This window comes from Balaenoptera physalus (assembly GCF_965194825.1).
Source record: "Balaenoptera physalus genome assembly, chromosome: 7".
Classification (NCBI taxonomy): domain Eukaryota; kingdom Metazoa; phylum Chordata; class Mammalia; order Artiodactyla; family Balaenopteridae; genus Balaenoptera; species Balaenoptera physalus.
This window is the reverse complement of record NC_138886.1, coordinates 46,784,660-46,811,253: the sequence shown is the minus strand read 5'-3', so window position 1 is coordinate 46,811,253 and position 26,594 is coordinate 46,784,660. Positions and strand designations below refer to the sequence as shown.

At 38.1% G+C, this 26,594-nt stretch overlaps 1 protein-coding gene and 1 long non-coding RNA gene across 2 annotated transcripts in view; one reads left to right on the top strand and one right to left on the bottom strand.

Annotated features, from left to right (window-relative positions):
- ALDH1A1 (aldehyde dehydrogenase 1 family member A1) overlaps positions 1 to 22,581 on the bottom strand; it is a 54,154-nt gene extending 31,573 nt beyond the window's left edge. The window contains exons 1-2 of the mRNA XM_082471022.1: positions 22,444 to 22,581; positions 3,582 to 3,686 (exon numbers count right to left, since the gene is read on the bottom strand). Of these exons, the coding sequence (XP_082327148.1) occupies positions 3,582 to 3,686; positions 22,444 to 22,509 (171 nt within the window). The 5' untranslated portion in view covers positions 22,510 to 22,581. The remainder of the gene's footprint in view (positions 1 to 3,581; positions 3,687 to 22,443) is intronic.
- Positions 3,625 to 26,594, top strand: part of LOC309664990 — a 37,539-nt gene continuing 14,569 nt past the window's right edge. Inside the window, exons 1-3 of the long non-coding RNA XR_014266126.1 lie at positions 3,625 to 3,705; positions 10,904 to 11,042; positions 25,515 to 25,591. This is a non-coding gene — a long non-coding RNA (uncharacterized lncRNA). The remainder of the gene's footprint in view (positions 3,706 to 10,903; positions 11,043 to 25,514; positions 25,592 to 26,594) is intronic.

The following is a 26,594-nucleotide window of genomic DNA, read 5'->3' as shown; positions in this document are numbered from 1 at the left end:
ACTTTTATCCCCACCAATTATTTGTTAGGTCATGCTTTAGTATTAAAAGCAGTTTTCAGGATTAGTCAATATAGCCCAAAAGAGCCACTGAAGTGAAAAGAAAACAGTTCCCACCCCCATCTGTGCTTTTCTTTGTAACCTGCATTTGTTCTTGCCCTTCCTCCTTTCTTTATAGTACCATTGAAAGGCGGTATGTAGCCCATTGTTAGCTCCATTCTACTCATCAATTAAATCCTTAAAACCTCTTGGCTCATTATCTAAAGAGTCAGTTCCAGAATATTAGGTTTACTGTGACCATGTAATTTACTAGATTTGTACCTTTCACTAAGCAACGTTGGAAGTTACTATACATTTGTCAGCAGAATTGTGAGAACAGCAATAATTATTTTAAAACAAATGCTGGTAGATCATTTCAAAAAAGAATATGACGACAAGAGCACTGGATCTTAAGCAAACAGTTGCTTACTATGGACAGTTTATACCATAAACAATCTAACTTGAGAGATCAAGTATCCAGCCAACTCCATTAGCATGGTGACCTGATTTGAAGCTTTGCTGGACTTTAATGAATGTTTTTAAACCACATTTGCACAGACAGTTCTGCCCTACTAAGAGCAGGAATAATTGTCAATAAGCAGAGAGCAAATAGATATCAAATATTTCTAAAGCTTCAGGTGTGATCATCAGCTTTCCCTCACTACACTTTAGGAAGAGTGTAAATCTCACCAATGATACCAAGAAAAGTCTTCAGATTGCCTGACAAGATTTCACCTGGAATTCCAGGCACAGATTTGTTTTACTGAGGAAATTAATCTCAGAAGCTAGTGGCAAAGCGAGATGTCCAAGGCCCAAGAGCTAAAGCATCAAGAATTGTTTTTTTCTTTCGTTAATGCAAACTGCACACAGTTCTGCAGTCTCCCTCCTGAGTGGCATTTATACCTCTGGAGAGAAAGCGTAGGCAGCTGTCAGGGGCTCAACTCTGCCCTCATCTTGTCCTTTATTGCTTTTCCCACCTCTTCAGCATTGTCAGAGCCACTCAAGCAACTAGAAGGACATTTGAGGTCACGTAATGCTGGGTAGACCTCTAGAAGTCTCTGATAAAAGCTATTCTTCTTTATTGAATGTGAAGAATCAATTTTTCTCTTATTTCTGGGAATGGCTAATAGGACCCAGGGTTCTGGATTTCCTAGAGCACATTGCTAGGGATCATCAGTATTTTTCTGCCTAAGTTTGGTCTTGTGCCATTTCGTAGAGATGCAGAGTGATTATCATAGCACAGTTTCGAACCATCAACTTTCTTACCTGTCAAAACCCATGCTTCCTATTAAATGCTAACACCTGAGAGGAGATACAACTTACGGTTTAATACATTAGTTCAGTGGTTCTCAAAGTGTGTTCCCCTACCCTCACCCCAAACGGCAGCATCGGCATCAGGTAAGAATTTGTCAGAAACGCAAATGCTCAGGTCTCACTCTAGAATTATTGAAACAAACTCAGGGTGGGTGGGGTCCAGGGATCTGTGTTTAACAAGGCTTCCAAGAAGTTCTAAAGCACCAAAATTTCAAGAATCACTGCTTTTAGTCAGTAGTCATTTTAGTACTAGATTCCTAAGGTAAGGTGTATGAGGTATATGGAAACAAAGCTTGATGAAGGAGAAAATGATTTCATTTATCCATTATCTATAGGGTGTTGGATGCCATGGGCATAAAGGTGAGATGTAATGTCAATCTCTACAAGAAGCATATTGTCTCAGACAAATTAACCAATAAGCAGTAAAACACAAGGGTTAGAATCTAAGTATAAGTGATGTTCTGTAATGACATAGAAGAGAGCAATTCTACCTGTGAAGGTTAGAGAAGGCTTTAAAGAAGTGTAATACCTATAATGATTGAGGCTACATTATATGCCTGGCACTGTTAAAACACTACGTATTTTCTTATTTAAGCTCCCCCAAGTTTTTCCTATCTCCCTGTTCTGCACAAAAAGGAACAGGAGCTCAAAGAGGGTAAATGGTCAATGCAAATGTGGAACTTCTGTGCCCTTACCACAGATGGTGACTTGAACTAGGTCCCAAGGACTGCACTGTGGCTGTGGCCCAGAGGCAGCGATCAACATGCAATGTTTGGGGCATGGTACTGGGCACCGTAAGCTTGGAACTCTTACATTGATGAGGAAAACTGGAAGCCAGAAACAAAGGGTTTTTTTTTCCCCCCCAGAGGCAATGAGAAGCCCTTGAAGAATTTATGCACGGGTGAACTCTGGTATATAGAAAGTGAAATCTGAAAGCGGGTGACATGTGTCTCCATTCTGTGTTGCTTCTACTTCTCAAGCTGTTGACCTCTCTGTCTAAACTCTGCATCCTTGCCCCTCAAGGCATGGGTCTTATTTCTTCTGATAACACTGCAACCTGAATCCAGGGCCTTTCCTAAATCCCAAAGAGCCCCTCAGGTCTATCACTATTTTCAGATAGGTTTGCAAGGGGTAATACCTTGAGATTAGTTGATTGGGAAGAAGATAGCAAAAGAATGGAGACAGAACAGGAACACATGATTGCTACCATGAACTGAACATAGTGTCGAAAGTAGTATTATCCTTGGATTTTGCTGACTTCATCTTCCAATAAGTAGTCTTTTCATGCAGCAAAATATTTTACCTCTTTATATCTTACATGACAGAAATTAAAAGCTTGATAACATCTGGACAGCTAAAGACCAGAAAAATCATTTCAAATTAGACCATATGCTTTTTAAGGTATGTGTTCAGATAAATATTCTGAAGGCTTTTATACTCTCTTCACTCCCTGGCCTATTTAATATTACCCTCTCTTTTATAATGATCACAAGGTAAGGCAGTAGCCCTGCCAGACACAGGCTCCGGGGACAGAAGCACAGCAGCTGAACGCTGATTTCATTATTTATTAGCAATATCTTCTTGAGTAAATTACTCAACCTTTTCATTCTGCTGTTTCATCATCATTTGTAAAAGTGGCTAACAGCAGTAGGTAGGGTTGCTTTGTGTATTAAATTTTTTTTTAATTTGTATTAAAAATTATCATTATAAAAGTTAACTTTTGTTGTTAGTATTATTAGCTAGCAAGCAACAACACTTAATTTGTGATTCAATTTACATCACTTTAAAATTCAATTTTTAAGGTACTGATCAATGTAAATTCAATGATTTTTAATGAAATAACTAGGCAATGTATCATCACAAAAGTCCTATATTAAGATTTTTTTAGTTTCCTTTTGCAACTTAAAAAATTTTGTATGAATAAAGGATGTCTCTGCTTTTTAAATGTATGACCACTCACTTCATATGCAGTCTATTTGTGCAATAAATACAGACACTATTTCAACTGAAAAGCAAGGAAAATAATATGCAAAGAGTCACCACACCCAGAAGCTCAAGCACAGGCTCATCATCATTGCATGACTAGTGAGCACCCATTATGTACCAAGAACATTTCCCCAGATGCCCTGGAAACCATGCTTTCATGTTTCGTGACATGTCTATTTGAACATGGAACGAGGTTGGGAGCTCAGAATGGTGGCATAAAATGGAACTAGTGTTATAAAACTTACCTTATCTCCTTCTTCTACCTCACACAGTTTCTCCTCAGTTGCAGGATTAAAGACCGGAAATTTCTTGCCACTCACTGAACTATGCCATTCATTGTTTATGAAGATCTGCAGAAGAGGAGAAAAGGTAAATAAAAAGGTATTTAAGGGCAGAGTCAAGATGGTGGTGTAGGAAGACATGGAATTAGCATCTCCCCACAACTAGGGTGACTGCCAGCTGCTGGTGGGGGACTCTGACGCCCAAGGAGACGGGAGGAACCCCAGAGTGAACCGGTAGGATGTAGGGGGACTGAGAGGGGAGGAGAAGTGGAGGCCAGACAGGATCGGTGCCCCTTAGACGGGGGAGATCAGGAGAGGCAGGAGGGAGGGACTCTCCGGGAAGAGCGGGAGAGGAGCGGAGGGCGATTGCCTGGCCCACTCGGGCTGGGGAGCCTGCTGAGCTCCTAAGCTGATCCCCTGCCCTCCAAAGCCCCCTCCAGGCCGTGTGTGTCCTTGGGGGCATAGGCTCAGGGAGATCAGGAGAGGCAGGCGGGAGGTGCCCTCCCGGACCCCAGACCAGAGGAGCAGTAGAGGAGAGGAGGGCATTTGCGCCGCCCACTCGAGCCCAGGAAGCCTGCTGGACTCCCAGGTGAGGTCCCCTGGCCTCTGAGACCGGGGCGGGGAGGGCACGCCTGTGCGCCTTCTGTTTCTTGAGCCTAAGCCCCACCCTCCCATGCCCCCAGGGCCTTTTCCAGCCCTGTGGGTCCTGAGCATTGGCCCCGCCCACCATCCAAACCTCACCCTTGCTTAGGCCCCACCCTCCACAGCCAAGGCCTTCCCCCCCTTTTTTTTTCTTTTCCCTCCTCCTCTTTTTTACTATTGTGGTACTGATGTACCTTCCAGTTGTTGATTCATCTATATTTTTATCTTTACATTCTTTCTAACATATCTGTTAGTTTCCTAGTCTAATTTTATTTTTTACTTTGTTATTGTTTTTTTGGTTTTTTTTTTTTTTGCAACCCCACACGGCTTGAGGGATCTTGGTTCACAGAGCCCAGGGTCGGGTGGAAGCTCCTGCAGTGGGAGCTCTGAGTCCAAACCACTGGACTAACAGAGAACCTCAGACCCCAGGGAATATATTCATCAGAGTGAAGTCTCACAGAGGTCCTCATCTCAGCACCAAGACCCAGCTCTACTCAATAGCCTACAAACTACAGTGTTGGAAGCCTCAGGCCAAACAACCAGTAAAACAGGAACACAATCCCACTCATAAAAAAAAAAAAAGATGAGATGGCAAAATAATGTCACAGATGAAGGAGCAAGGTGAAAACCTACAAGACCAAATAAATAAAGAGGAAAGAGGCAATCTACCGGAAAAACAATTCAGAGTGATGATAGTAAAGATGATCCAGAATCTCAGAAATAGAATGGAAGCATGGATTGAGAAAATATGAGAAATGTTTAACAAAGATCTAGAAGAACTAAAGAACAAACAAACAGAGATGAACAACACAATACCTGAAATGAAAAATACACTAGAAGGAATCAATAACAGAATAACTGAGGCAGAAGAATGAATAAGTGAGCAGAAAGACAAAATGGTGGAAATAACTGCCAAGGAGCAGAATAAAGAAAAAAGAATGAAAAGAATTGAAGACAATCTCAGAGACCTCTGGGACAACATTAAATGCACCAACATTTGAATTATAGGGGTCCCAGAAGAAGAAGAGAAAAAAAAAGGGTCTGAGAGAATATTTGAAGAGACTATAGTGGAAAACTTCCCTAACATGGGAAAGGAAATAGTCACCCAAGTCCAGGAAGCACAGAGAGTCCCATACAGGATAAACCCAGGAAAAACACACCAAGACACATATTAATCAAACTAACAAAAATTAAATTCAAAGAAAAAATATTAAAAGCAGCAAGGGAAAAACAAAAAATAACATACAAAGGAATCCCCATAAGGTTGTCAGCTGATTTTTCAGTGGAAACTCTGCAGGCCAGAAGGGAGTGGCAGGATATACTTAAAGTGATGAAAGCGAAAAACCTACAACCAAGATTACCCAGCAAGGATGTCATTCAGATTCGATGGAGAAATTAAAAGCTTTTCAGACAAGCAAAAGCTAAGAGAATTCAGCACCACCAAACCAGCTTTACAACAAATGCTAAAGAAACTTCTCTAAGCAGTAAACACAAGAGAAGAACAAGACCCACAAAAATAAACCCAAAACAAGTAAGAAAATGGTAATAGGAACATACATATCAATAATAACCTTGACTGTAAATGGATTAAGTGCTCCAACCAAAAGACACAGGCTGGCTGAATGGATACAAAAACAAGACCCATCTATATGCTGTCTACAAGAGACCCACTTCAGACCTAGGGACACATTCAGACTGAAAGTGAGGGGATGGAAAAAGATATTCCATGCAAATGGAAATCAAAAGAAAGCTGGAGTAGCAATACTCGTATCAGATAAAATAGACTTTAAAATAAAGACTGTTACAAGAGATAAGGAGGGACACTACATAATGATCAAAGGATCAATCCAAGAAGAAGATATAACAATTATAAATGTTTATGCACCCAACATAGGAGAAATTCAATACATAAAGAAAATGCTAACAACCATGAAAGGAGAAATCAACAGTAACACAATAATAGTAGGGGACTTTAACACCCCAATTACACCAATGGACAGATCATCCAAACAGAAAATAAATAAGGAAACACAAGCTTTAAATGACACAAGACCAGATAGATCTAACTGATATTTATAGAACATTCCACCGAAAAGTGACAGAATACACTTTCTTCTCAAGTGCACACAAACATTCTCCAGTATACATCACATCTTGGGTCACAAATCAAGCCTCGGAAAATGTAAGAAAATTGAAATTGTATCAAGCATCTATTCTGACCACAATGCTATGAGATTGGAAATCAATTACAGGGAAAAAAACCGTAAGAAACAAAAATACATGGAGGCTAAACAGTGTGCTACTAAATAATCAAGAGATCTCTGAAGAAATCAAAGAAGAAACAAAGAAATACATAGAAACAAATGACAACAAAAACACGAAGACCCAAAACCTATGGGATGAAGCAAAGGCAGTTCTAAGAGGGAAGTTTACAGCAATTCAATCTCACCTCAAGAAGCAAGAAAAATCTCAAATAAACAATCTAATGCTACACTTAATCACTAGAGAAAGAAGAACAAAGAGAACCCAAAGTCAGTAGAAGGAAAGAAATCATAAAGATCAGAGCAGAAATAAACGAAATAGAAACAAAGAAAACAATAGCAAAGATCAATAACACTAAAAGCTGGTTCTTTGAGAAGATAAACAAAATTGATAAACCCTTAGCCAGACTCATCAAGAAAAAAAGGGAGAGGACGCAAATCACTAAAATTAGAAATGAAAAAGGAGAAATCACAACTGGCACTGCAGAAATACAAAGGACTATAAGAGACTACTACATACAATTATATGCCAATAAAATGGAGAACCACAAAGAAATGGACAAATTCTTGGAAAGGTACAATTTTCCAAGACAGAACCAGGAAGAATTAGAAAATATAAACAACCTATCACAAGTAATGAAATTGAAACCATAATTAAAAATCTTCCAACAAACAGAAGTCCAGGAACAGATGGCTTCACAGGCGAATTCTATCAAACACTTAGAGAAAAGCTAACACTGATCCTTCTCAAACTCTTCCAAAAAACTGCAGAGGGAGAAACACTCCCAAATTCATTCTGTGAAACCACCATCACCCTGATACCAAAACCAGACAAAGATGTCACAAAGAAAGAAAACTACAGGCCAATATCACTGATGAACATAGATGCAAAAATCCTCAACAAAATACTAGCAAACAGAATCCAACAACACAGTAAAAGGATCATACACCATGATCAAGTGGCATTTATCCCAGGGATGCACGGATTTGTCAATATATGCAAATCAATCAGTGTGATACACCATATTAACAAACTGCAGAATAAAAATCATATGATCATCTCAATAGATGCAGAAAAAGCTTTTGACAAAATTCAACACCCATTTATGATAAAAACTCTCCAGATAGTGGGCATAGAGGGAAACTACCTCAACATAATAAAGGCCATATATGACAAACCCACAGCAAGCATCATACTCAATGGTGAAAAACTAAAAGCATTTCCACTAAGATCAGGAATAAGACAAGTATGTCCACTCTCACCACTCTTATTCAACAAGGTTTTGGAAGTCCTAGCCATGGCAATCAGAGAAGAAAAAGAAATAAAAGGAATACAAATTGGAAAAGAAAAAGTAAAATTGTCACTGTTTGCAGGTGACATGATTTTCTATACATAGAAAATCCTAAAGATGCCACCAGAAAACTACTAGAACTAATGAATGAATTTGGTAAGGTTGTAGGATACAAAATTAATGCACAGAAATCTCTGGCTTTCCTATACACCAACAACGAAAACTCAGAAATAGAAATTAAGTAAACACTCCCATTTACCATTGCAACAAAAAGAATAAAATACCTAGGAATAAACCTGCCTAAGGAGGCAAAAGACTTGTACTCAGAAAACTATAAAACACTGATGAAAGAAATCAAAGAATGACATTAACAGATGGAGAAATATACCATGTTCTTGGATTGGAAGAATCAACATCGTGAAAATGTCTATACTACCCAAAGCAATCTACAGATTCAATGCAATCCCTATCAAACTACCAATGGCATTCTCCACAGAATTAGAACAAAAAATCTGACAGTTCATATGGAAACACAAAAGACCCCGAATAGCCAAAGCAATCTTGAGAAAGAAAAACAGAGTTGGAGGAATCACGCTCCCTGACTTCAAACTATACCACAAAGCTACAGTAATCAGGACAGTATGGTACTGGCACAGAAACAGAAATATAGATCAATAGTACAGGATAGAATGCCCAGAGATAAACCCACGCACATATGGGCACCTAATTTACGACAAAGGAGGCAAGAACATACAGTGGAGAAAAGACAGCCTCTTCAATAAGTGGTGCTGGGAAAACTGGACAGCTACATGTAAAAGAATGAAATTAGAACACTCCCTAACACCATACACAAAAATAAACTCCAAATGGATTAAAGACTCAAATGTAAAACAGACACTATAAAACTTTTAGAGGAAAACATAGGAAAAACACTCTTTGACATAAATCGCAGCAAGATCTTTTTTGACCCACCTCCTAGAGTGACAGAAATAAAAAAAACAAATAAACAAATGGGACTTAAACTTAAAAGCCTTTGCACAGCAAAGGAAACCATAAACAAGACAAAAAGACAACCCTCAGAATGGGAGAAAATATTTGCAAATGAATCAACAGACAAAGGATTAATCTCCAAAATACACAAACAGCTCATGGAGCTCAATATCAAAAAGACAAACAACCCAATCCAAAAATGGGTGGAAGACCTAAACAGACATTTGACCAAGGAAGATACAGATGGCCAAGAGGCACATGATAAAATGCTCAACATCACTAATTATTAGAGACATGCAAATCAAAACTACAATGAGGTGTCACCTCATGCCAGTCAGAATGGCCATTATCAAAAAAGCTAGAAACAATAAATGCTGGAAAGGGTGTGGTGAAAAGGGAACCCTCCTACACTGTTGGTGGGAATGTAAATTGATACAACCACTATGGAGATGAGTATGGAGGTTCCTTAAAAAACTAAAAATAGAATTACCATATGACCCAGCAATCCCACTACTGGGCATATACCCTGAGAAAACCATAATTTAAAAAGAGTCATGTACCACAATGTTCATTGCAGCACTATTTACAATAGCCAGGACATGGAACCAACCTAAATGTCCATCAACATATGAACGGATAAAGAAGATGTGGCACATATATACAATGGAATATTACTCAGCCATAACAAGAAACAAAATTGAGTTATTTGTAGTGAGGTGGATGGACCTAGAGTCTCTCATGCAGAGTGAAGTTAGTCAAAAAGAAAAAAACAAATACCATGTGCTAACACATATACATGGAATCTAAAACAAAAAACAAAAAAAATGGTACTGATGAACTTAGTTGCAGGGCAGGAATAAAGAGGTAGGCATAGAGAATGGACTTGAGGACATGGGGTGGGAGGGTGAAGCTGGGGTGAAGTGAGAGTAGCATCGACATATATACTCTACCGAATGTAAAATAGTTGGCTGGTGAGAAGCAGCAGCATAGCACAGGGAGATCAGCTCAGTGCTTTGCGATGACCTAAAGGGGTGGCATAGGGAGGATGAGAGGGAAGCTCAAGAGGGAGGGGATATGGGGACATGTGTATGCATATGGCTGATTCGCTTTTTTGTGCAATAGAAACTAACATGGTATTATGAAGCAGTTATACTCCAATAAAGATCTATTTTTTAAAAAAGCATTTAAATATGCAGCAAATTTCGGAAGCTCTTTATAAACTTAAACTAAAGCACTACAGAATGCATAGGTGAAGCCAATGTTACAACCTCACCTCCCTCACCTACCTGCCCCCTCCAAGAATATTTTAGCTGTTTAAGACATTTTACACATACATTCACAGATACACACACACGCATGCACACATACACACACTAAAATAAGGTAATACTTTAAAATTTCACTAAGATACGAGGTCATTTAAAGAATAGAAAATACAGACTGGAGAAGGCAATCTAGAAAAAGATGCTGTTATCTGAAATAGCCATAAATTTGAGGTAAGAGCGAAGGCTTGAGTGGGCTTGATCTTTATGAATCACTGTCTATTTTCTACTTCAGATTCTGAACATGTTCATTTTGGGCTACTGGTGATTTGGTATCATAAGTGACTATTTTCTGATCCTTTATTTTACTGTCTTGAAAGTAGCCTGAGGGAGGATTTTAAAAGAAGATTGCTTAGAAAAAAATTGGCTAGTGACATTTTTTCATCGACTTTTTAAAGGCATAAGGGTTTCATTCTCCTTTTTAAAAGATTATCTAATAAATTATTTGTCCTCATTTGAAATCAGGTACTAGATTTCTTAGTACTATCTATGAGAAAGAGACCTGCATCTAAAGAAACAGAAGGATCTAGAAAATAATGGAATTTTGTTTTTTGTACACAATAAAAAAATAAGAATATTAAGAAGTGTTAGTATGTCATCATTTAAAAAGTCTGAGTTTCAACTTTTGCAGCCCTGAGTTTGCATTTCATTATGGAAGTTAACAGAGTTTTGATATTCATCTTTTCATAGAATAAAAACATTTGATGAGGCCAAATTAAGAAGTACTACTTATGTGATGAATAAAGTTATGTTTGTCTGTTTTTCTGGTTTATCCTCAGAATAAAAAATTCCCAGCCGAAGTGTCCAAGGTGTGCGATACAATCCCAGTCCTCAAGTGACCTTAACCTCAGTAAAGAACTCTTAAATAAATAACTTAAAATTGAATCAAAGGACCTAGAATCCAGTAGCTACATATGGGTAAGATCTATAATATTCTGCACGTGAGTACACTCTGATATTTTGATTTGGTAAAAAACAAGGGGAAGGATAAGTCTCCTTCTTTGCCTGTTCCTGCCAATATAACCTATGTATTTGGAGGCGTTCAAAAGAATTGTGGTGCTAGCCTGGAACTGACAGGAAAAAGATGTGGGCATGAAAAAATAAAGGGGGAGGGGTGCAAAGCAGTTCAGATAAAGAGACTAGATGTCCAAAGACACATACATGGAGGTTTGAGAAAGATAGAGGTATCAAGAAAATCCTTGTTTCTCTGATAGGGTAATGGAATACAGACGAAGAGCATAAAACTCCTCTTAGCCTCCAAAAAAAAAAAAAATATTGGCATCTTAGTTCAACTTGAAGGAAGATAAATTCAGATTAAAACTACTGACTTGCTCAACGTCTCTTGGAGTGAATCAGCATTCTAGCTATCAAAAACACATTTTATGGAATCCTGTAATTACTCTTTTTTTTTTTTTTGTAATTACTCTTAAAGAGTATTCGCTTTCATGCGTCTTTAGCCTTTACCTCTTATTTTTCCCCACGTGGGATCGCTGGGAAGCACCTCGATCTAAGTGTCCCAAGTTCAGCTCACTGTCATCTCTAGCTTTATGCTGCTCTCACCTCAAACTAAGGTTCTAAAAGTTGCTCTTGCATTCTCTCTCTTACATGCACACACACTTTCCCTCTTCTGTTAATGGCACACAAAATCCCTACTCATCCTTTTGTATCACTATGTTTTATACTATCATAAAAAAGCTTTTCCCTGTTCTCCCTGCCCCCCACCTCTGCCTAATTGAAATTTAATTTTTACCGTTAACATAATCTTCCTAAGCCAGGCCAGTTGAAAGTTTGTCCCCTCCTCAGAACACTTAGGTGGTTCTCCATTCTCAAACTACTGAGCATGGCATTTGAGGTATCTTATGGTTTGGCCCCAGTGTCCTTTTCTAACCTTTTATCCCACTCTTTCCTCAATTTACCCTTTATTTCAGCCTCATTCTACTGTCTCAAATACCATGGATTTTTTTCTCCTCCATACCTTGATTCATGCTGTTCCTCAGACTGGAGTTTCAATATTTTCTTCTCCTCATACTTCAAACTCTTTTAAAATGTCATTTCCTCATGAAGATTTCACTAGTCTGTCCAATTGGATTTAACCTCTTTTTTTCTCTTTCCTAACATAGCATTTTAATATCCTACTATTAAATTACTTATTATGTTCTGTTTTGAATTAAAGCTCGCTATCTACATATCAGCTCATCAAATTATAAACAGAAAACTAAAGACATCATGGTACTTGCTCTAGATTCTTGAGCCAGCCTTGCAAAACTTGATTCAGATTCACTCACAGATGTCTAATTCTGCCTCTTCTCTGCCCTAAAGATAGTATCCCCTCCTCCAACTTTATATCTCTAAACTAAGAGAGCACAAAGTCTCACCCTGTCAGAGATAGGCCCAGCATTCCACCCTTCCACAGTATAATTTCACCAAAACTCTCATAAAAAGAAGAGACAGAATGTATTATATTTTGATAGGCCTGTGGTGAAGCTTTCCAGCTCCCACCTAAGTCCTCTCACCCTGATAATTTGTGGTTTCAACTTTTCAATAATACACTCTCAATATATTATAACTTACTTTAATCCCTTCATACAATCTCTTTTGGTGAAAGAACCATTACAATATGTATGTGCCATCTATTTTCATTATCAGGCTCTTGCATTTAAACTGTACATAAAACTCCCCTTTCAGATTAAAGTCAGTGAATATTTTGTAAATGAGCATTAGAGTAAGAACACAAATTTATCTGTCAACCTCCAGGCAACTGAAGAGATCAGTTGTAGATGATCCCAAATTACCAGCAGCTACTCTGCATTATTCAGTTTTAACCTTTAATAAAGGAAAACACAGTGAACTTAATTTTTGTGTGAATTTGTGCTTACACTCACACAATCCCAAATGGTCACTTTTCTTTTATCAGAAAAGTGTTTGTCAAATAATGTGTAGATACCTGAGAAATACTCTGTAAGGTCATATGGAAACATGGAAGATGAGTGAGCTATGGCCCCTGCTTCCAAGTGGTTTATGATCTAAGAGGAGAGTATATTTATATCAAGGTCAGCCAGTAAAGAATTAAAGATTGTAGAGTACAATGACCAAAGCAGTGCTTTAGTCAGTAAATTGCAGAGTGAAACTCATGGAAGAGAGGAGCATGGGCTGGAAGAATGCAATCTGGAAGATAGGGTTGGTAGAAAAAAAGGAAAACAAGGGGCAGAAGGAGGGAACCCTCTTGGGGTATTTGGAACACAGTAGAGAGATCAGCCCCAGGCAGAGGGTTCCAGTGCAAACAAGTCTTAGATAAGTTCCAACAGTGAAAATGAAGCCAGTGTGTGGTGGATCTTGATACCTGAGTGACTCTATTCTGGATGTCATAAGGGAGGGACAGGATCAAATGGATGTTTTAGGAATATTGATTTTAATGTACCCAAAATGGATTTGAGGAGCACAAACAGTCCAGGGGATTTGCCTGGAGACCACTTTAACATTCCAGGCATGACGTCTTAAGGCTTTAGAGGAGAATGACATAGCAGTATAGTCTGCAAATTATGAATGATACACATTCTCCCCCAAACAGCGGCCTTGCAGCGTAAAAACAAAACTCAGCACAGATAATGAGATGAAAGAGTCAAGCGTTGTACCATCTTTTTTTTCCCCTGAGCTGTGGAGAAGTTATTGATAGGGACTATCTTAATCATCTTTTTTTCTGTTTTAATTTTATTGGGTTTATATTTGCCTTCCAGCTAACTGTGTGACTGAATGTTTTTGAATAACCATCCTTCCTATAGTTATATAAAACGGTTATATGGAGATGTGTAGGTTAATGAATGTTTATTATAATGATTATGAAACCTGTTTTAGGCCTGTTGAAATGATCTATCATGGTTACAACCTCATTTTCCATTTGCTGATTGCCTTTAGCAAGTTTAGGGGGAAAAGGATCATGCTATAAAAGTAAAAAAAAAAAAATATTGGATCCTATTTAACCATTATGTTAACTATATTCTAATTATGAATTTTGGACTCAGGATAATATATATGTGCAGTAGACTCAACTTAAAGTCCACAATATTGATGGGAAATTATAGATGCCTATTCATACTCTTAAACTTCAAGTGCTTCTTATTTGGGGAAACAATCAATGGAAATATTGAAGCAACTTAAAAATTGATTTTTACTCTTTCGATTTTAGATATGTCAGATTGTAAGAGATGCATTACATAACCTTTGATTAAAAAAAAAAAAAGCGGCTGCTTCCTGAATGTAGTTTAGTGTCCAACAATAAATCATAATTTTGAAGGAAAAAAAGGCTTTCCTGAGGAAAAGTTATTATATCTTAGTGTGTTTAGTATAAAGCTACAATTCTAAATAAATAAGCACTTTCTTCAAAATATGTCTGGCTTAGATCAAGTTAGGTTTGACTAATAGGCAAATAAAACCTATTAGCCTTATCTGCTGATATGAGATTTTTGGAACCTGTTGGCTCCCTCCAACAGTCACTCGGGGAGCCCTAAATTCACATTATCTCTGTAGGACTGCAACCTGGCCAGCGGCTCCAGATGCCGTAAGAGAAGCCAGTGCTTTCTTGGTGGCAGAGAGATTTTAACAGATTTCACATTTTCAACGTACAAAGAATTTCTTTTAAGTCATGCCAAGAGTGAGGAAGTTTGATGAGATTCTCCATTTTATGTCACCTGTGTGAAATTCCAAACCTGAGAGCCTGGGTCTCGGGCATGTGAAGTGATGGGTACTGTTGTAAACGTATAGGAAGTGACGGATGCTGTAAATGTGTAAACTTTTCTCAGCATTAGGAACCTAAAAAGCACCAAAGACCCTGAGGGTGGGGAGTGGGGGCAGGGAGAAAGAACAAGATGGGGGTTCAATAATAAGAGAGACTGAACAAAAGTCAGGTGTTAAACATTTAAAAGAATCAAAGCTAGATCTCTGGCAACTGCTTTCAACCCAAACCTGAGGCTGCAAAGCAAAATGTTGAGACTCAAAGTAAAAAAGTCTAAAAGGAAATTAAGGAGGAAATAACAGATGGCAAGAAAATACTTAACTGCAGTCAAAAGAATGAAAACAAAATGAGGGGGTGACCAAAAGAAAAGTAGGAGAAATAAAATTTTCCTTTCATTTCTGTTTTATATTATAGTCTGAGTTCAGTAACATGAATGTATACTCTATTCTTTCTTGTTCTTTGAAAAACCTTTCAGCCTTTTCAATTCAATTAGGGGAAAAGAAAAGATGCTAAAGCATTTCTGTTGTGAGCCACAACTTCATTTTGTCCCATAAATGACAAAAACACTCGTCGATAATTTCCATACATCATATATGCCCTATATCAAAGAGGTAAGATGCAGAAGCACTAGAAAGTTCTGTATGTATTTAATATTTAACAATTATCAAGACCCAATAAGATAATTGCTCGCATATAAGCTTTCATCCGTCTAAAGAAAGTGCCAAATGGAGAGCATAATTCAGTTGTTTGATATTTGCATTCCTTTGACTTCTGAAAAAGTATTGGGAGAGCAGTGGAAATAGTTAATGGGATCTGGGTGAGGCAGGTAGCGGTTCAGGCAAAATTTTAAGAACTGTGCTGTTTGTGCAGACCCCCAGCCAAGAAATATACATTAACAATTCCAACATTACAATAAAGGCATCAGGTAGAGATATTATAACATCAGAAATCCAATATTAACAACACTTTACATACCTTGCAAGCAACGCCAGTGTTTGTGGGAACTTTTGACAGACACACACGCACACATACATATGCACGTGTGTGTACTCCAAATAAATCAGTGTGATGAAATCCAGTTTACACAAATATTTACTTTTCTGATTTGTAGATTAGCAGTGGCTCTTCATTAAATGTTTAATTATGAAGCAATTATTGCTCCTCTTCTCTGGAACATGGCTCTATGTTGCCACTTAAATCTGGTAAATGTGTAATGCGTTTGACCACAATTATAATAGCATTATGAAAATACAAACCACCACCACCACCACCACCACCCCCCCGCAAGCCATCTAATTGCTACTCTGAGACAGGTTTATGGCCATTTTATCAATGCCTGTATTCCCATGAGGGTTCTTTTTTGCTGATCTGGATTATATCATCCCATAGATTACCCATGCCATTTCAGAGGCACTAATCTAGCTTTGGGTTGCTCTTCAAATGAGTTGTTTCTCATACTCTTCAAGAGTTTTTCTCACCCCGCCCCCTTGGTCTGACAAGTAGTTAATGACAAATCCATTAGGTGAAGTCCAGTTTAAAGAAATCATGTGAACACTTGTAGTCCTGAGAGTCCTCATGAAATGGGAATAACACCCTCTTTTAGGGTATGTGCTGTTTACTTTAGGATTTTGTTGATTAGGTTTTCTTGAAGCCAGGCAGGTGCCAGAGAACAAAACAATTTGCCAAGACACTGTCTTCAGAGATGAGCTAAAATATTGCATTCTTAGAGAATGTTTATCTCCCAGGATCAAAATCAATAGTTGGTTTCATCACTGGTTTGTGGCCATGACATAGTTCCTGCTGGACTCAGGCACTAAAAGAGAAAGTAAGTGCTTCTGACCTGGCTGGGTGTGAGTGAGTTTCTGGGAGAAATAGGAAGTCAAGCCCCTAAGTAATTAGATGGTGATCACTGTAGGTAAGTTATAAGGCTGACCCAAAACTTTTAGACAGTTGCTGCTGGTCAATGGACCATGCTTTGAGTAGCATCAGCAAAACCTGCAAGTCTGTTAGAGATGCAGAAGTCCATACCTCACCTCATACCTACAGCATCAGAATCTGCATTTCAACGTGGTCTCTAAGTGAGGCACTTACACAATCAAATTTGAGATATACTGCTCTAGAGTATCTTCTTTCTATTAGTCCACGTGTTTAGGGATCTAGTGTCCAAATCATCTCTCTTCTCTTATCATCCAAATTTCCATTCTCTCTATTGGAGTAAGGAATGCACGATACAAATTAAATAACAGGTGCAGAAACACTTGTTAGAGACGATCCAGTGAGATTCAAATACTATTTTTAGTATTTAGGAAAAATATGAAATCATGTGGAAAAGAATCAGATCTGAAATAAGATTCAGAATCCAGTTCATTCTGTGTTTGCTTCTTAAAAGCTGTGTGACCTTGGGCAAGTCACTTAAGCTGAGCTCAGATCCCTCAGCTCTAAAATGGGTCACAAGTAACATCTTCCCAGCTCCTTCCCGGTGGTTAATTATGAACTTCAAATGAAACCAGCAGATGAGAGTAGTTTTGAACTTTGACAAGCAGTGCAAGTATTTGTTCCACGTACATTGGCAACTGAAAATTTTTAGAATTCTAGGAGTCATCTTGGGAAGGAGAGGGTTAAAGAGAGCCTGGACCAAGGAGCTAATAAGTGCTGGGCACTTTCCACAAATTACCTCACTTAATTCTCACAGCCACTTTCCAAGGTAGTCATTATTATTCCCAATTTACAGACAAGGGAACTGAAACTCAGGGAGATTAGAAGCTTGGCCAAGGTCATATCATTAAATAAGTAGAAGAGCTAGAAATTGAAGCCGGGTTTATCTTGTTAAGCCACTGCACCTTGCAGCCATCCAGCTATTTGTTCAACTGCTTCCAAGCCAAAAGCCAACAAAATATTGCTTCAGTCAGAGGGGACTTAAAAAGATTTCCCAAATGAAAGCAGTGCCATGGCACAATCGTCTTTGTCTTCAACATAAGTCCTGTCCTGTTTTAAGCACCCCTCAGTGGTTTCCCTCAAATGAAATCCATCAGGCAGTCTGGCTGGAGCCTCCATCTCAAGTCTTATCTCATTCATGCTCTCTCTTCCTCACTTTATTCCGGCTATGTTTGCCTTTTGATAGTTCTTTGAATATACCCAACTCTTGTCCGCAGACGTCCCTGCACGTGTTATTACCTCTGGATCTTTGTTTCCCCACTTCCCATGGCCACCTTATGCTCTGCATCCCTCAGGTTCCCCTTAACTGTCCCCTTCTTAAAGAGGCCTTCCCTGATACCTCATCCAAAGTAACCTCTTCCCCTCATATTGTCTCGGCTTTGTTTTCTTCTTTTTAGCATTTACCACAATTTGTGATTAAAGTATTTACTTACTTGCTTCCTTCCTTCCCACCCCACACCCTGCAGGAATATAAGCTCCATAAGTCAAGAATCATACTAGCTTTCTTATATCATAAGACCTAGCACAGAACAGTCATTCAATGATTTGTTAAATAAAGAGAGGTAAAATGGGAGAGAGGAAGGGAAAAAGGGAGAAATGAGTGAAGAGAGTGGAGTATTTGGAACTGCATGTGGCCTGAATTTGTTTGTTGTAAGAATTTAAAAGGAGATAATGGTAGGGGAAAAAAAAAAACACTTTAAATTGTGCCTAGCACATAGTATTCAATGATTCATAACTCTTCTTTATCAAAAATATATCTTTAACCCACATGGGTTAAACAATAATACCAGAAATCTAGGAAAATATCTCCTCCTCTAACCAAAATGTATTATTTCCTATGGGTTGAAGAAATGCAGTTCATGTAGAAATTGCACACCTATGTCAAAGTCCTCTGCATCATGGTCTCTCCCAGCCCAAAGGCCGCCTTTTCAATCAAAGCAGAGAGTCTGTTTATTTCCAGCCTTTCTTATTGTTCTCCTCTTTTTCTAAGTTGGTGGCAAACTTCCTCCTGTTGGCCTGGGAACAGCGGAGTAACAGCTGGAAAGGCTCATGGGCATGTCCCCTCCAGTAATCAGGAATAGACAAATGAAAGACAGAATAAAGATAAAATAGGATGTCAGCAACGCCATTGTCCCAAAGTAGTGATATTGGTCTTAGACAAGTCACTTGTTGGTGTGAGGGCTGAGACTGCCAGCATTCCAAGTCTAGCTTTGTCGTTTACTAGCTGTGTAACTTAAGCCAAGTTACTTAGCCACTCTGTTCTTCAGTGTCCTCATCTACAAAACAGGAATAGTAACGTCCTCGTAGGGTCATTGTAAGGAGTAAATAAAATCATTGTAAAGGACTTAAACAGTCATTGGCACAGAGTAAACACAATGAAACTTAACTATGATATTTCCTGTGTGTTGGGGGGTGTGCGGTGAAATGTCATTAGCTGATGAAGATCTTTTCTAGCATGAATAAATCATTATTCAATGAGTTACATTTAAGAGTCAAGTTAAATATTTTGGGGTTTGAATCCTGTCTGAGAAAGCTTTCTTCTTGAATTTTCTATTTGTCTTTTAAGGTAGAAAACAGTGTTGTGAAGGGAGACTGGAAAACAAATTTACCAAATCCTGTAAGAGAAAGTTCTTGATCCCTGAAATCCCAGACCAACCCCTGGAACTTCGCTCCAATGCGGTCCTGTCAGGTGGGGCATGACTGTGCAAGAAAGAGTGACAGAAAGCCTTAGAAAAGAGAATGAGATGAGAGGGACACTTGTGGGAAACAGGTCTAGGAAAGGCTGAGTAAAAGAAGGCTCTGGAAAATTGGAAGGAATTCAGAAATATAAATAGGACTAGGATAGCTAATGTTAATCGATCACTTCCCATGTGCCAAGCACTATTTCAAGTGCTTTAAATTCATTAAACTCATTTAATGCTTTCTTCCACCTTAGGAATTCCTATTTTCCACGTAAGGAAACCAAGGCAGAGAGAGGTAATGTAGTTTGCCCAAAGATCACGTAATTTCCGAAGAACCTCATCATTGAAAAGCTCAGCAAAACAGATGAGTTGGCAGATGTAAGGTTTGTTTAGAATTGGAAAGGGGGAAAATGAGAATAGAGATGAAATCTGAGTTTATGTGCATTTATAATGATGTTATTGAGGTTTTAAGGTCTAAAAGCTTTGGTATCATTTTAGAAAGTATTTCTTAAACTCTGATCTCTGTTTTATGCACCTTAAAAAATTAAACCGACTGTACCAGAAAATAAGTCATAAGAGACAACGATGTCTTTTGTTTGGATGAGAGGCAGTCTCAAGCTTGAAAGGGCGTGTAGTTCTTCTACCAGAGTTGTAATAGTTTTTGGTTACTCAATTTTGCTTGTCTCTTCCCTCCGCCTTGCCCCAACGACCAATATATTCTAGCGATAATAAAGACGGACACTGAAACAGTGGGAGAAAAATAATAGAGTTTAGGGGCTAGCTATAGAAGGTAATTTCTCAGACACTATAAAATCCTTGCTTATTTGGTTTGCAACCAGGAAACTTAGTTAATAACCATCATTTTCCAACTCCTCTTGCAAGTGCAAATCCAATACAATTCTTCAGTGAGGCACAGTAAAAAGAAAATGCAAAGGCATTTGAAAAAGCTCACCCATTTAGATTTAATTACATACATAACTGGTGTCCTCCCAAGTGTGAAAATGCTGTAACCAATAAATCAGACAATAAAATGGTATCTGAGCAGAACAGATTTGTAGAGAAGATGTGTGAGCAATCAAAATTCACTGACTTGCACTGGGCATTTTTACCCAGAAAAGTTCTTATATGCAAGAGTAAATTCCTGCTCTTGGAATCTTGCCTCCTTTTGAACATGAAGGTCAGTTAGTTTCCCTAGAGGGTGTTCTTGTGTAATGACTTTAAAGTGAACAGGAGACTTTAATCTCAAAATCATCTCTATGTGTTAAAGAATCACTAGATCTGTGTTTGTATGTTAGATTTTAAGGACCATCTCATTTGTCTACTACTGTTTCTCACATGTTTAATTAATAACTACTAAATGAAGCTTAATTCAGTAGAAAGAATATTTCATACTAGATGTCCCTGGAGACTCACATATAAGGAAGACTGCAAACTTCTGCAAACCAAATTTTCAAAAAAAGTGACATGCAGACTACCAAAATATCTTCCCAGGTAGTATAGAAAAAAAAAAAAAAAAAAGACTCCTATGATAGTAAGGGTATAATTCAATCATTGCCAATGGTTTTGATCTTTATGAAATGAATGCATTTTTAAATGTACTTACTTTGGATTGAAATTTCTTGTGAATGACAGAGTAAGAAAGTTGGCAAAACTGGAGTCTTGTTATCTTTTGGGCATAACTTTGCCAAGTGCAAAATTTTTGGAGGGTATAGTCTCATCGCATTTTTCATATTCCCATTTGGAATAAAATCAAACCGACAAAAAATATTTTCCCTTTTAATAAAACCTTGTGAAAATAATACTTTAACACACTTTGTAGCTGTTGGTCAACCATGTTAAAGGCACAATCTGATCTCTACAGACACTTTCCTATGGAAAATAGGCAGTCAGCTGAACAACTTCCTCATTTGTTGTGCTTATGAAAATGAAAATGTAACAGACTTTAGGATTTCAAAAGCATCCATGGTCGCAAGTAAGGAAACAATTTAATAATAGCAGGACTTTATCATTAACGTATAATGCTCTTGGTTTTTCATTGGTTAATTCAGACAGGAAAATGGCTCTCTCCCTGAGTGGGAATAGTTCCTTTCTTACCTTCCTTTCTGCATCACACCACAAAGCTCACTTTTTAAATGATTTTGGTTAGATCGGTTTTGTTTGTTTTATTTGTTTTTCTGGGAGTTCTAGGCTCTGGCTAGAAAGCAGGAATGTAACAGTGTGAAACAGGCAAAGTTCAGAGATAGTCTTGATCGACTCAAATAGGATCCATTTCCTCCTTCTCCCTAGCTGTGGATTTTTAAATCTGGGTCTGGCTCCTTCTCTTGTTTCTGTAAATATTTATCAGCTAACAATTACATACTGGCTCCAATGGCAGCGAATTTGGCTGAAGAAATAAATAAGAATGCTTTCTTTCCCCAAATATGCTAAATAATACAAGTCCCATGAATTTTTTTGTAACTGGAGTTTTCTTCATCCAATTATCAGACTGAGGTCTTTCGATTTTGACACTCATTTGACATATATAAAAATCATGTTACTTCACTATGCTCTGTTTCTCTCTCTCTCTCTCTCTTTTTTTCCTTTTTAAAAAAACATTCCCATTTGTTTGTCTGTCTCCAGTAAGTTTCTCTAGTAAGTATCTGCCTCTCTTATCACACATGCTAGGCTCTGCTGAAAGTTAATAGAACTGCTTAGTAAAGTCCCCTGAATCCTGGCACAAGAACCTTTTACAACGAAGAGAATTCCTTTCACTCAGAAATATTTCAAGAAATAAATTTATGAAAAGTTGCCTGATACGATTTAGAATTCATTATTTGATCAAGACACTACACCCAGACCGGCATTTTGCAAGCCTTTTATTTTTATATTTGCAAAGGGCTCTTTACACAAGTTTACTTAAATTGACCTTTTATGCTTTAAATAAACGTAGTTTTTATAAAACTGAGGCAAAGCAGCAAATAGAAGTTGTACTAACCTTAGTATATTGAAACTTCAAATTGGTGAGTGGGACAGGTACATCTGGCATGGCTGAGGACGACATTTCTGGTTCAGCTCCTGGAACACAGGTGACAGGCTCAGCGATTTGGTTCTGATAGAGCACTTGGCTTTATTTGTTCCTTTTTATCTGCATGGGCTAAGGTTTATTTGCATACTGGGATATGATTGGATGAACAAACTGGGAGCAAAAAGAAAACGACACTACTTATTTGTAACACCTAGGGCAGGAAGCCCTTGACTTTAAACTTAAATCCTTAAGAAACCAGTGCTACAGCATTGAAGCTGCATCTGGAGAGAGGGCACTATTTGCAGACGAATTAATTTACAAAGCCGAAACCTGTGATAAGGGTACGAAGCACAGCTGCTCTGGCCACTAAGGCCAGTTATTATTTTTTTGGCTTTTCATGCTTTTTATGCTGCTGTGAAACTTTCTGTTCTCTGACAGACTTGGAATCAGAGAATTCAAGGATTGAAAAATAATCTCAAAGGGCACTTGTTCTCCGCAGAGGCTGGTGAGTCGAGGACCCTGGCCAGGTGTCTTTCGGACAGTGCAGTCAGAGAATCAGTCCATGTCCCAGAAAAGCAGGGTGCTGTTTGTGGAAGAAAGGCCCTCTATAGAGACCCTACCCCAAGTCAGCTTATACAAAATCATACCAATCAAATGTATTTTCAGTGCTTGGTAAGTAGAACTACTAGGATTTCTGGAGCTCTAAATTATCTTTATTTAAATTATCATTATCTTTATTTAAATTACCTTTATCTAAATTATCTTTTATATATGGGAACAGAAAAGTTAGCAGGATTTTTTTAGAGAACTCGGACTGTGCTGTCACACAGTCACCACAATAGCAATATGGCAATACCGGCTGCTAAAACTCGTTTAAAATGAAAGTAACCTCTGGTTTTGGAAGTTGGCTGGTATTTATCAATCACTGATGCAGGCAATTGTACCAAGAGTGAATTTAAACAGGACTCCCAAGTAATACAAGTTCTTAAAATGAAATTAATGTTTCAAGTTGGGAACATTCAAAAAGGACAATTTTTAACTGTACTACTCCCATTTTAAGTACAATCGTTTATTTTATTGAAACTCTAGCAAAAGCTACAGTCAGAACAGGATGGAAAACTTTGGATGCTCTTAACTGTTTACTAAGAATTAAGAACAGCAATTATTTTTTCCAGTGAAAGATGCCAGCTCCCCCAAATATGAGATTTAGGTAGGGAAGCTAAGGCTTATTGAGTAGTTACTCCAAATCAGGTGCAGAAGCCTTACTTTCTCTTTCCTTCCTCACTGGGTTTCCCATTTTACTGACGTAGAGTAAGTAGCTTGCTTATGAACACAGATCTAATAGGTACAAGAATTTCACTGGCCTGAATTTCATTTCAGGCCAGTCGGACACTAAAACCCTGGCTCTTATTCCAATTTATTCTCTTTGCCCTCCTCTCCATAAGAGAATTCCCAGATGGGCTTGAGAATCGGCTGTTTTGGTTCTCTAAGTAAGTAGTCACTCCTCACAGGCACTCAAGCTTAGCCTTTTATTCACCTAAGATGGGGGTCAGCAAACTTTTTCTGTAAAGAGATAATATTTTCCACTTTCTAGGCCAGATAGTTTCTGTTGTAATTTACTCAACCCTGCATGAAACAAACTACAGGCAGTCAATACATTAAGGGGTGTAGGGTGTTTTGCAATACAATTCTATTTACAAAAACAGGAGGCAGGCCAGATTTGACTGATAGGCAGGCCCCTAGATTCTAAGAGAACCATCCCCAAGGTCCTGGCCTTCCCTGTGCTTCACTCTTGAAGACCAGACAGAAACTTCTGTGCTATTTCATCATTTTTGTCTCTCTCTCCCTCTCTTTCTCTTACTCTCAATTTCATTCTTTTTGGAAAATCTAATTGTTTTCTCTCTTAAGAATGTGTTTCAAATTAAATGCACTATTACTCAATAGCTGTTACATAACTTGCAGAGTGTTGCTCTGGCCAGGCCCAGACAGCTGTGTCTTGCTACTTTCTTCTTCTCTCAGCTTTGCAGGTGTTTGTGGAGTCAAACACTTGTCCAGGCAGTGAAAGCTCAAAGCTTCATAACACACTTGGTGTGTCATCTCAATATTTTATGCTCATCCTTAATCATATTCTATTGAATCATTACATAAGAACAGGTCCCTTTATGCCAGATATTACTGAATGTAGGTAAAAGGAACAGCTTTGGAAACAGGTTACCACACCTGCACATTAAATTTTAACAAATATTTACCAAGTATCTTCTATGAGTAAAGCATTACGATTAGAGTATCAGGAACTCTCCAACCTTAATCTTACCTGAAGGGCAGATCTCTTCTGTCCAGAAACCACAGGGCCTGAGATCTCTATTTCTGAAGTAAGTATCATCCTGCCCTTAGAATTTGTCTTGTAGAATAGTATATTCTTAGGAGTGGTTGCATGGGTAAAAGGCCTAGGAGATCACTTTCCTCCCTTACAAAGTGGCTTTGGTGAGAACACAGGGCCCAAGAAGCCCCACTTCAAGACTGGACCCAAGCGTGTATATTTTTACATACAATATATATTTGTATATTTTGCCAGGATTATGCAGCAGAGGAGGGGCTGGAACTTGAATTTGGGATCAATAGATGAAGGATGTTTAATCTTCCTTTCTTTCTTAGGGACAAGCTAAGTTACACACACACACACACACACACACACACACACACACACACACACACACACACACACAGCAGTCGGGGGATGGGGAGAGGAGCATAATTTATTTTTATTTTGAATCTGACTTCTTCCAGTCCTTTGTGAAAGCTGTCATTATACCAAGAAATATATAGACCAGGTCTTCAACCATTGCTGAAACTGCTGTCTCATTTTATAGGGAATCTCTCTAAAACTCCATTCAAGCCTTAGTCACTGAAAAGCTAATGGAGCCTAACCTTCTCCCACCCACATGAGTAATTGAAATAAAGACCATTTATATTTAACAAACTTAATTGTATGGTAAAATAAAACATAGCTGAGTTTCACATTTTCTGATTTCAAAATCCAGGATCAATTTGTTGAACTTCTTTTGCTCAGTGACATCTGCCATCCCCGACACTTCATTGTCACCTTCAGCATGACTGGGTGAGTCTGCCAGGCGGTTAACCCAGCAATGGATATATCCCTTTGCTTTTGATCACTGCAATTTCAACAGACACCACATGGGCTTATGTGCCTATTTGGGTTTTAATAATTTGGAAAAAGTGGATCTTGTATGTGATAAGAGAATATGTGCTCAGTTGGCAAGTTGCTATTAAAAATGGAGGTGGAAAGAGAATTCGAGTATGTGAACATATGTGTTTGTGGGCTAATTTCTGTTCATCTGACAATCTTTTCCAATTGGCGATATTCTTTTACCTCTGATTTCCCCTGCTCCTCACATGTCCTATCATTGCTTTCTCTTTGTCCTGTGTTACTAGGATGGCAGATGTCCCTCTTACCTGATACAATGAGGACACTAACTAATCAGTAGGGTCACTAAAAGAAATAGTAGATTAAATCCTCTATAAGACAATTATTTCACTTTAGATAGGTTTTGCTAAACTTCATGGGCCAAAACCATTTCTTAGAACTGGGTCTGCTGCTAGAGTTTGAAATAACCTTGCATAAATAATGTTCACATTGTTTTTGTTTCCTCAGAGTGCAGAAAGAATTTTAAAGACATTAAAGACATCTGTGAGCAATCTGAATGTAGAGTGCTTTGAGATTTTTATGCATTTTTAATTTTTTTTACAATTGTCTTATGCACAGATTATTATTATTGTGCCAGTGTGTTTAATAATTTGACAAGATTGAGTGTTTGCATAACACTCAGTTTTGTTTTCATAGAAATCACTTTCCCTTTCCTCCTAATAAATCAACAACTTAAATAACATTTAATTTAATCATGCGGTTGAACTACTAGGTTCATGTGAATGATAAGATATTGGAGCAGAGAGATTTGACTATTGCTAAGCAGACAATATTGTGCCCAAAACTGAGTGTATGTAGACATGAGTGTCAGTACTAATTTTTTTCTCTTTTAATTAATTAATTAATTAATTTTTAAAAATGTTGTCATGCAGCTATGTTTTATGCATTTATTTTT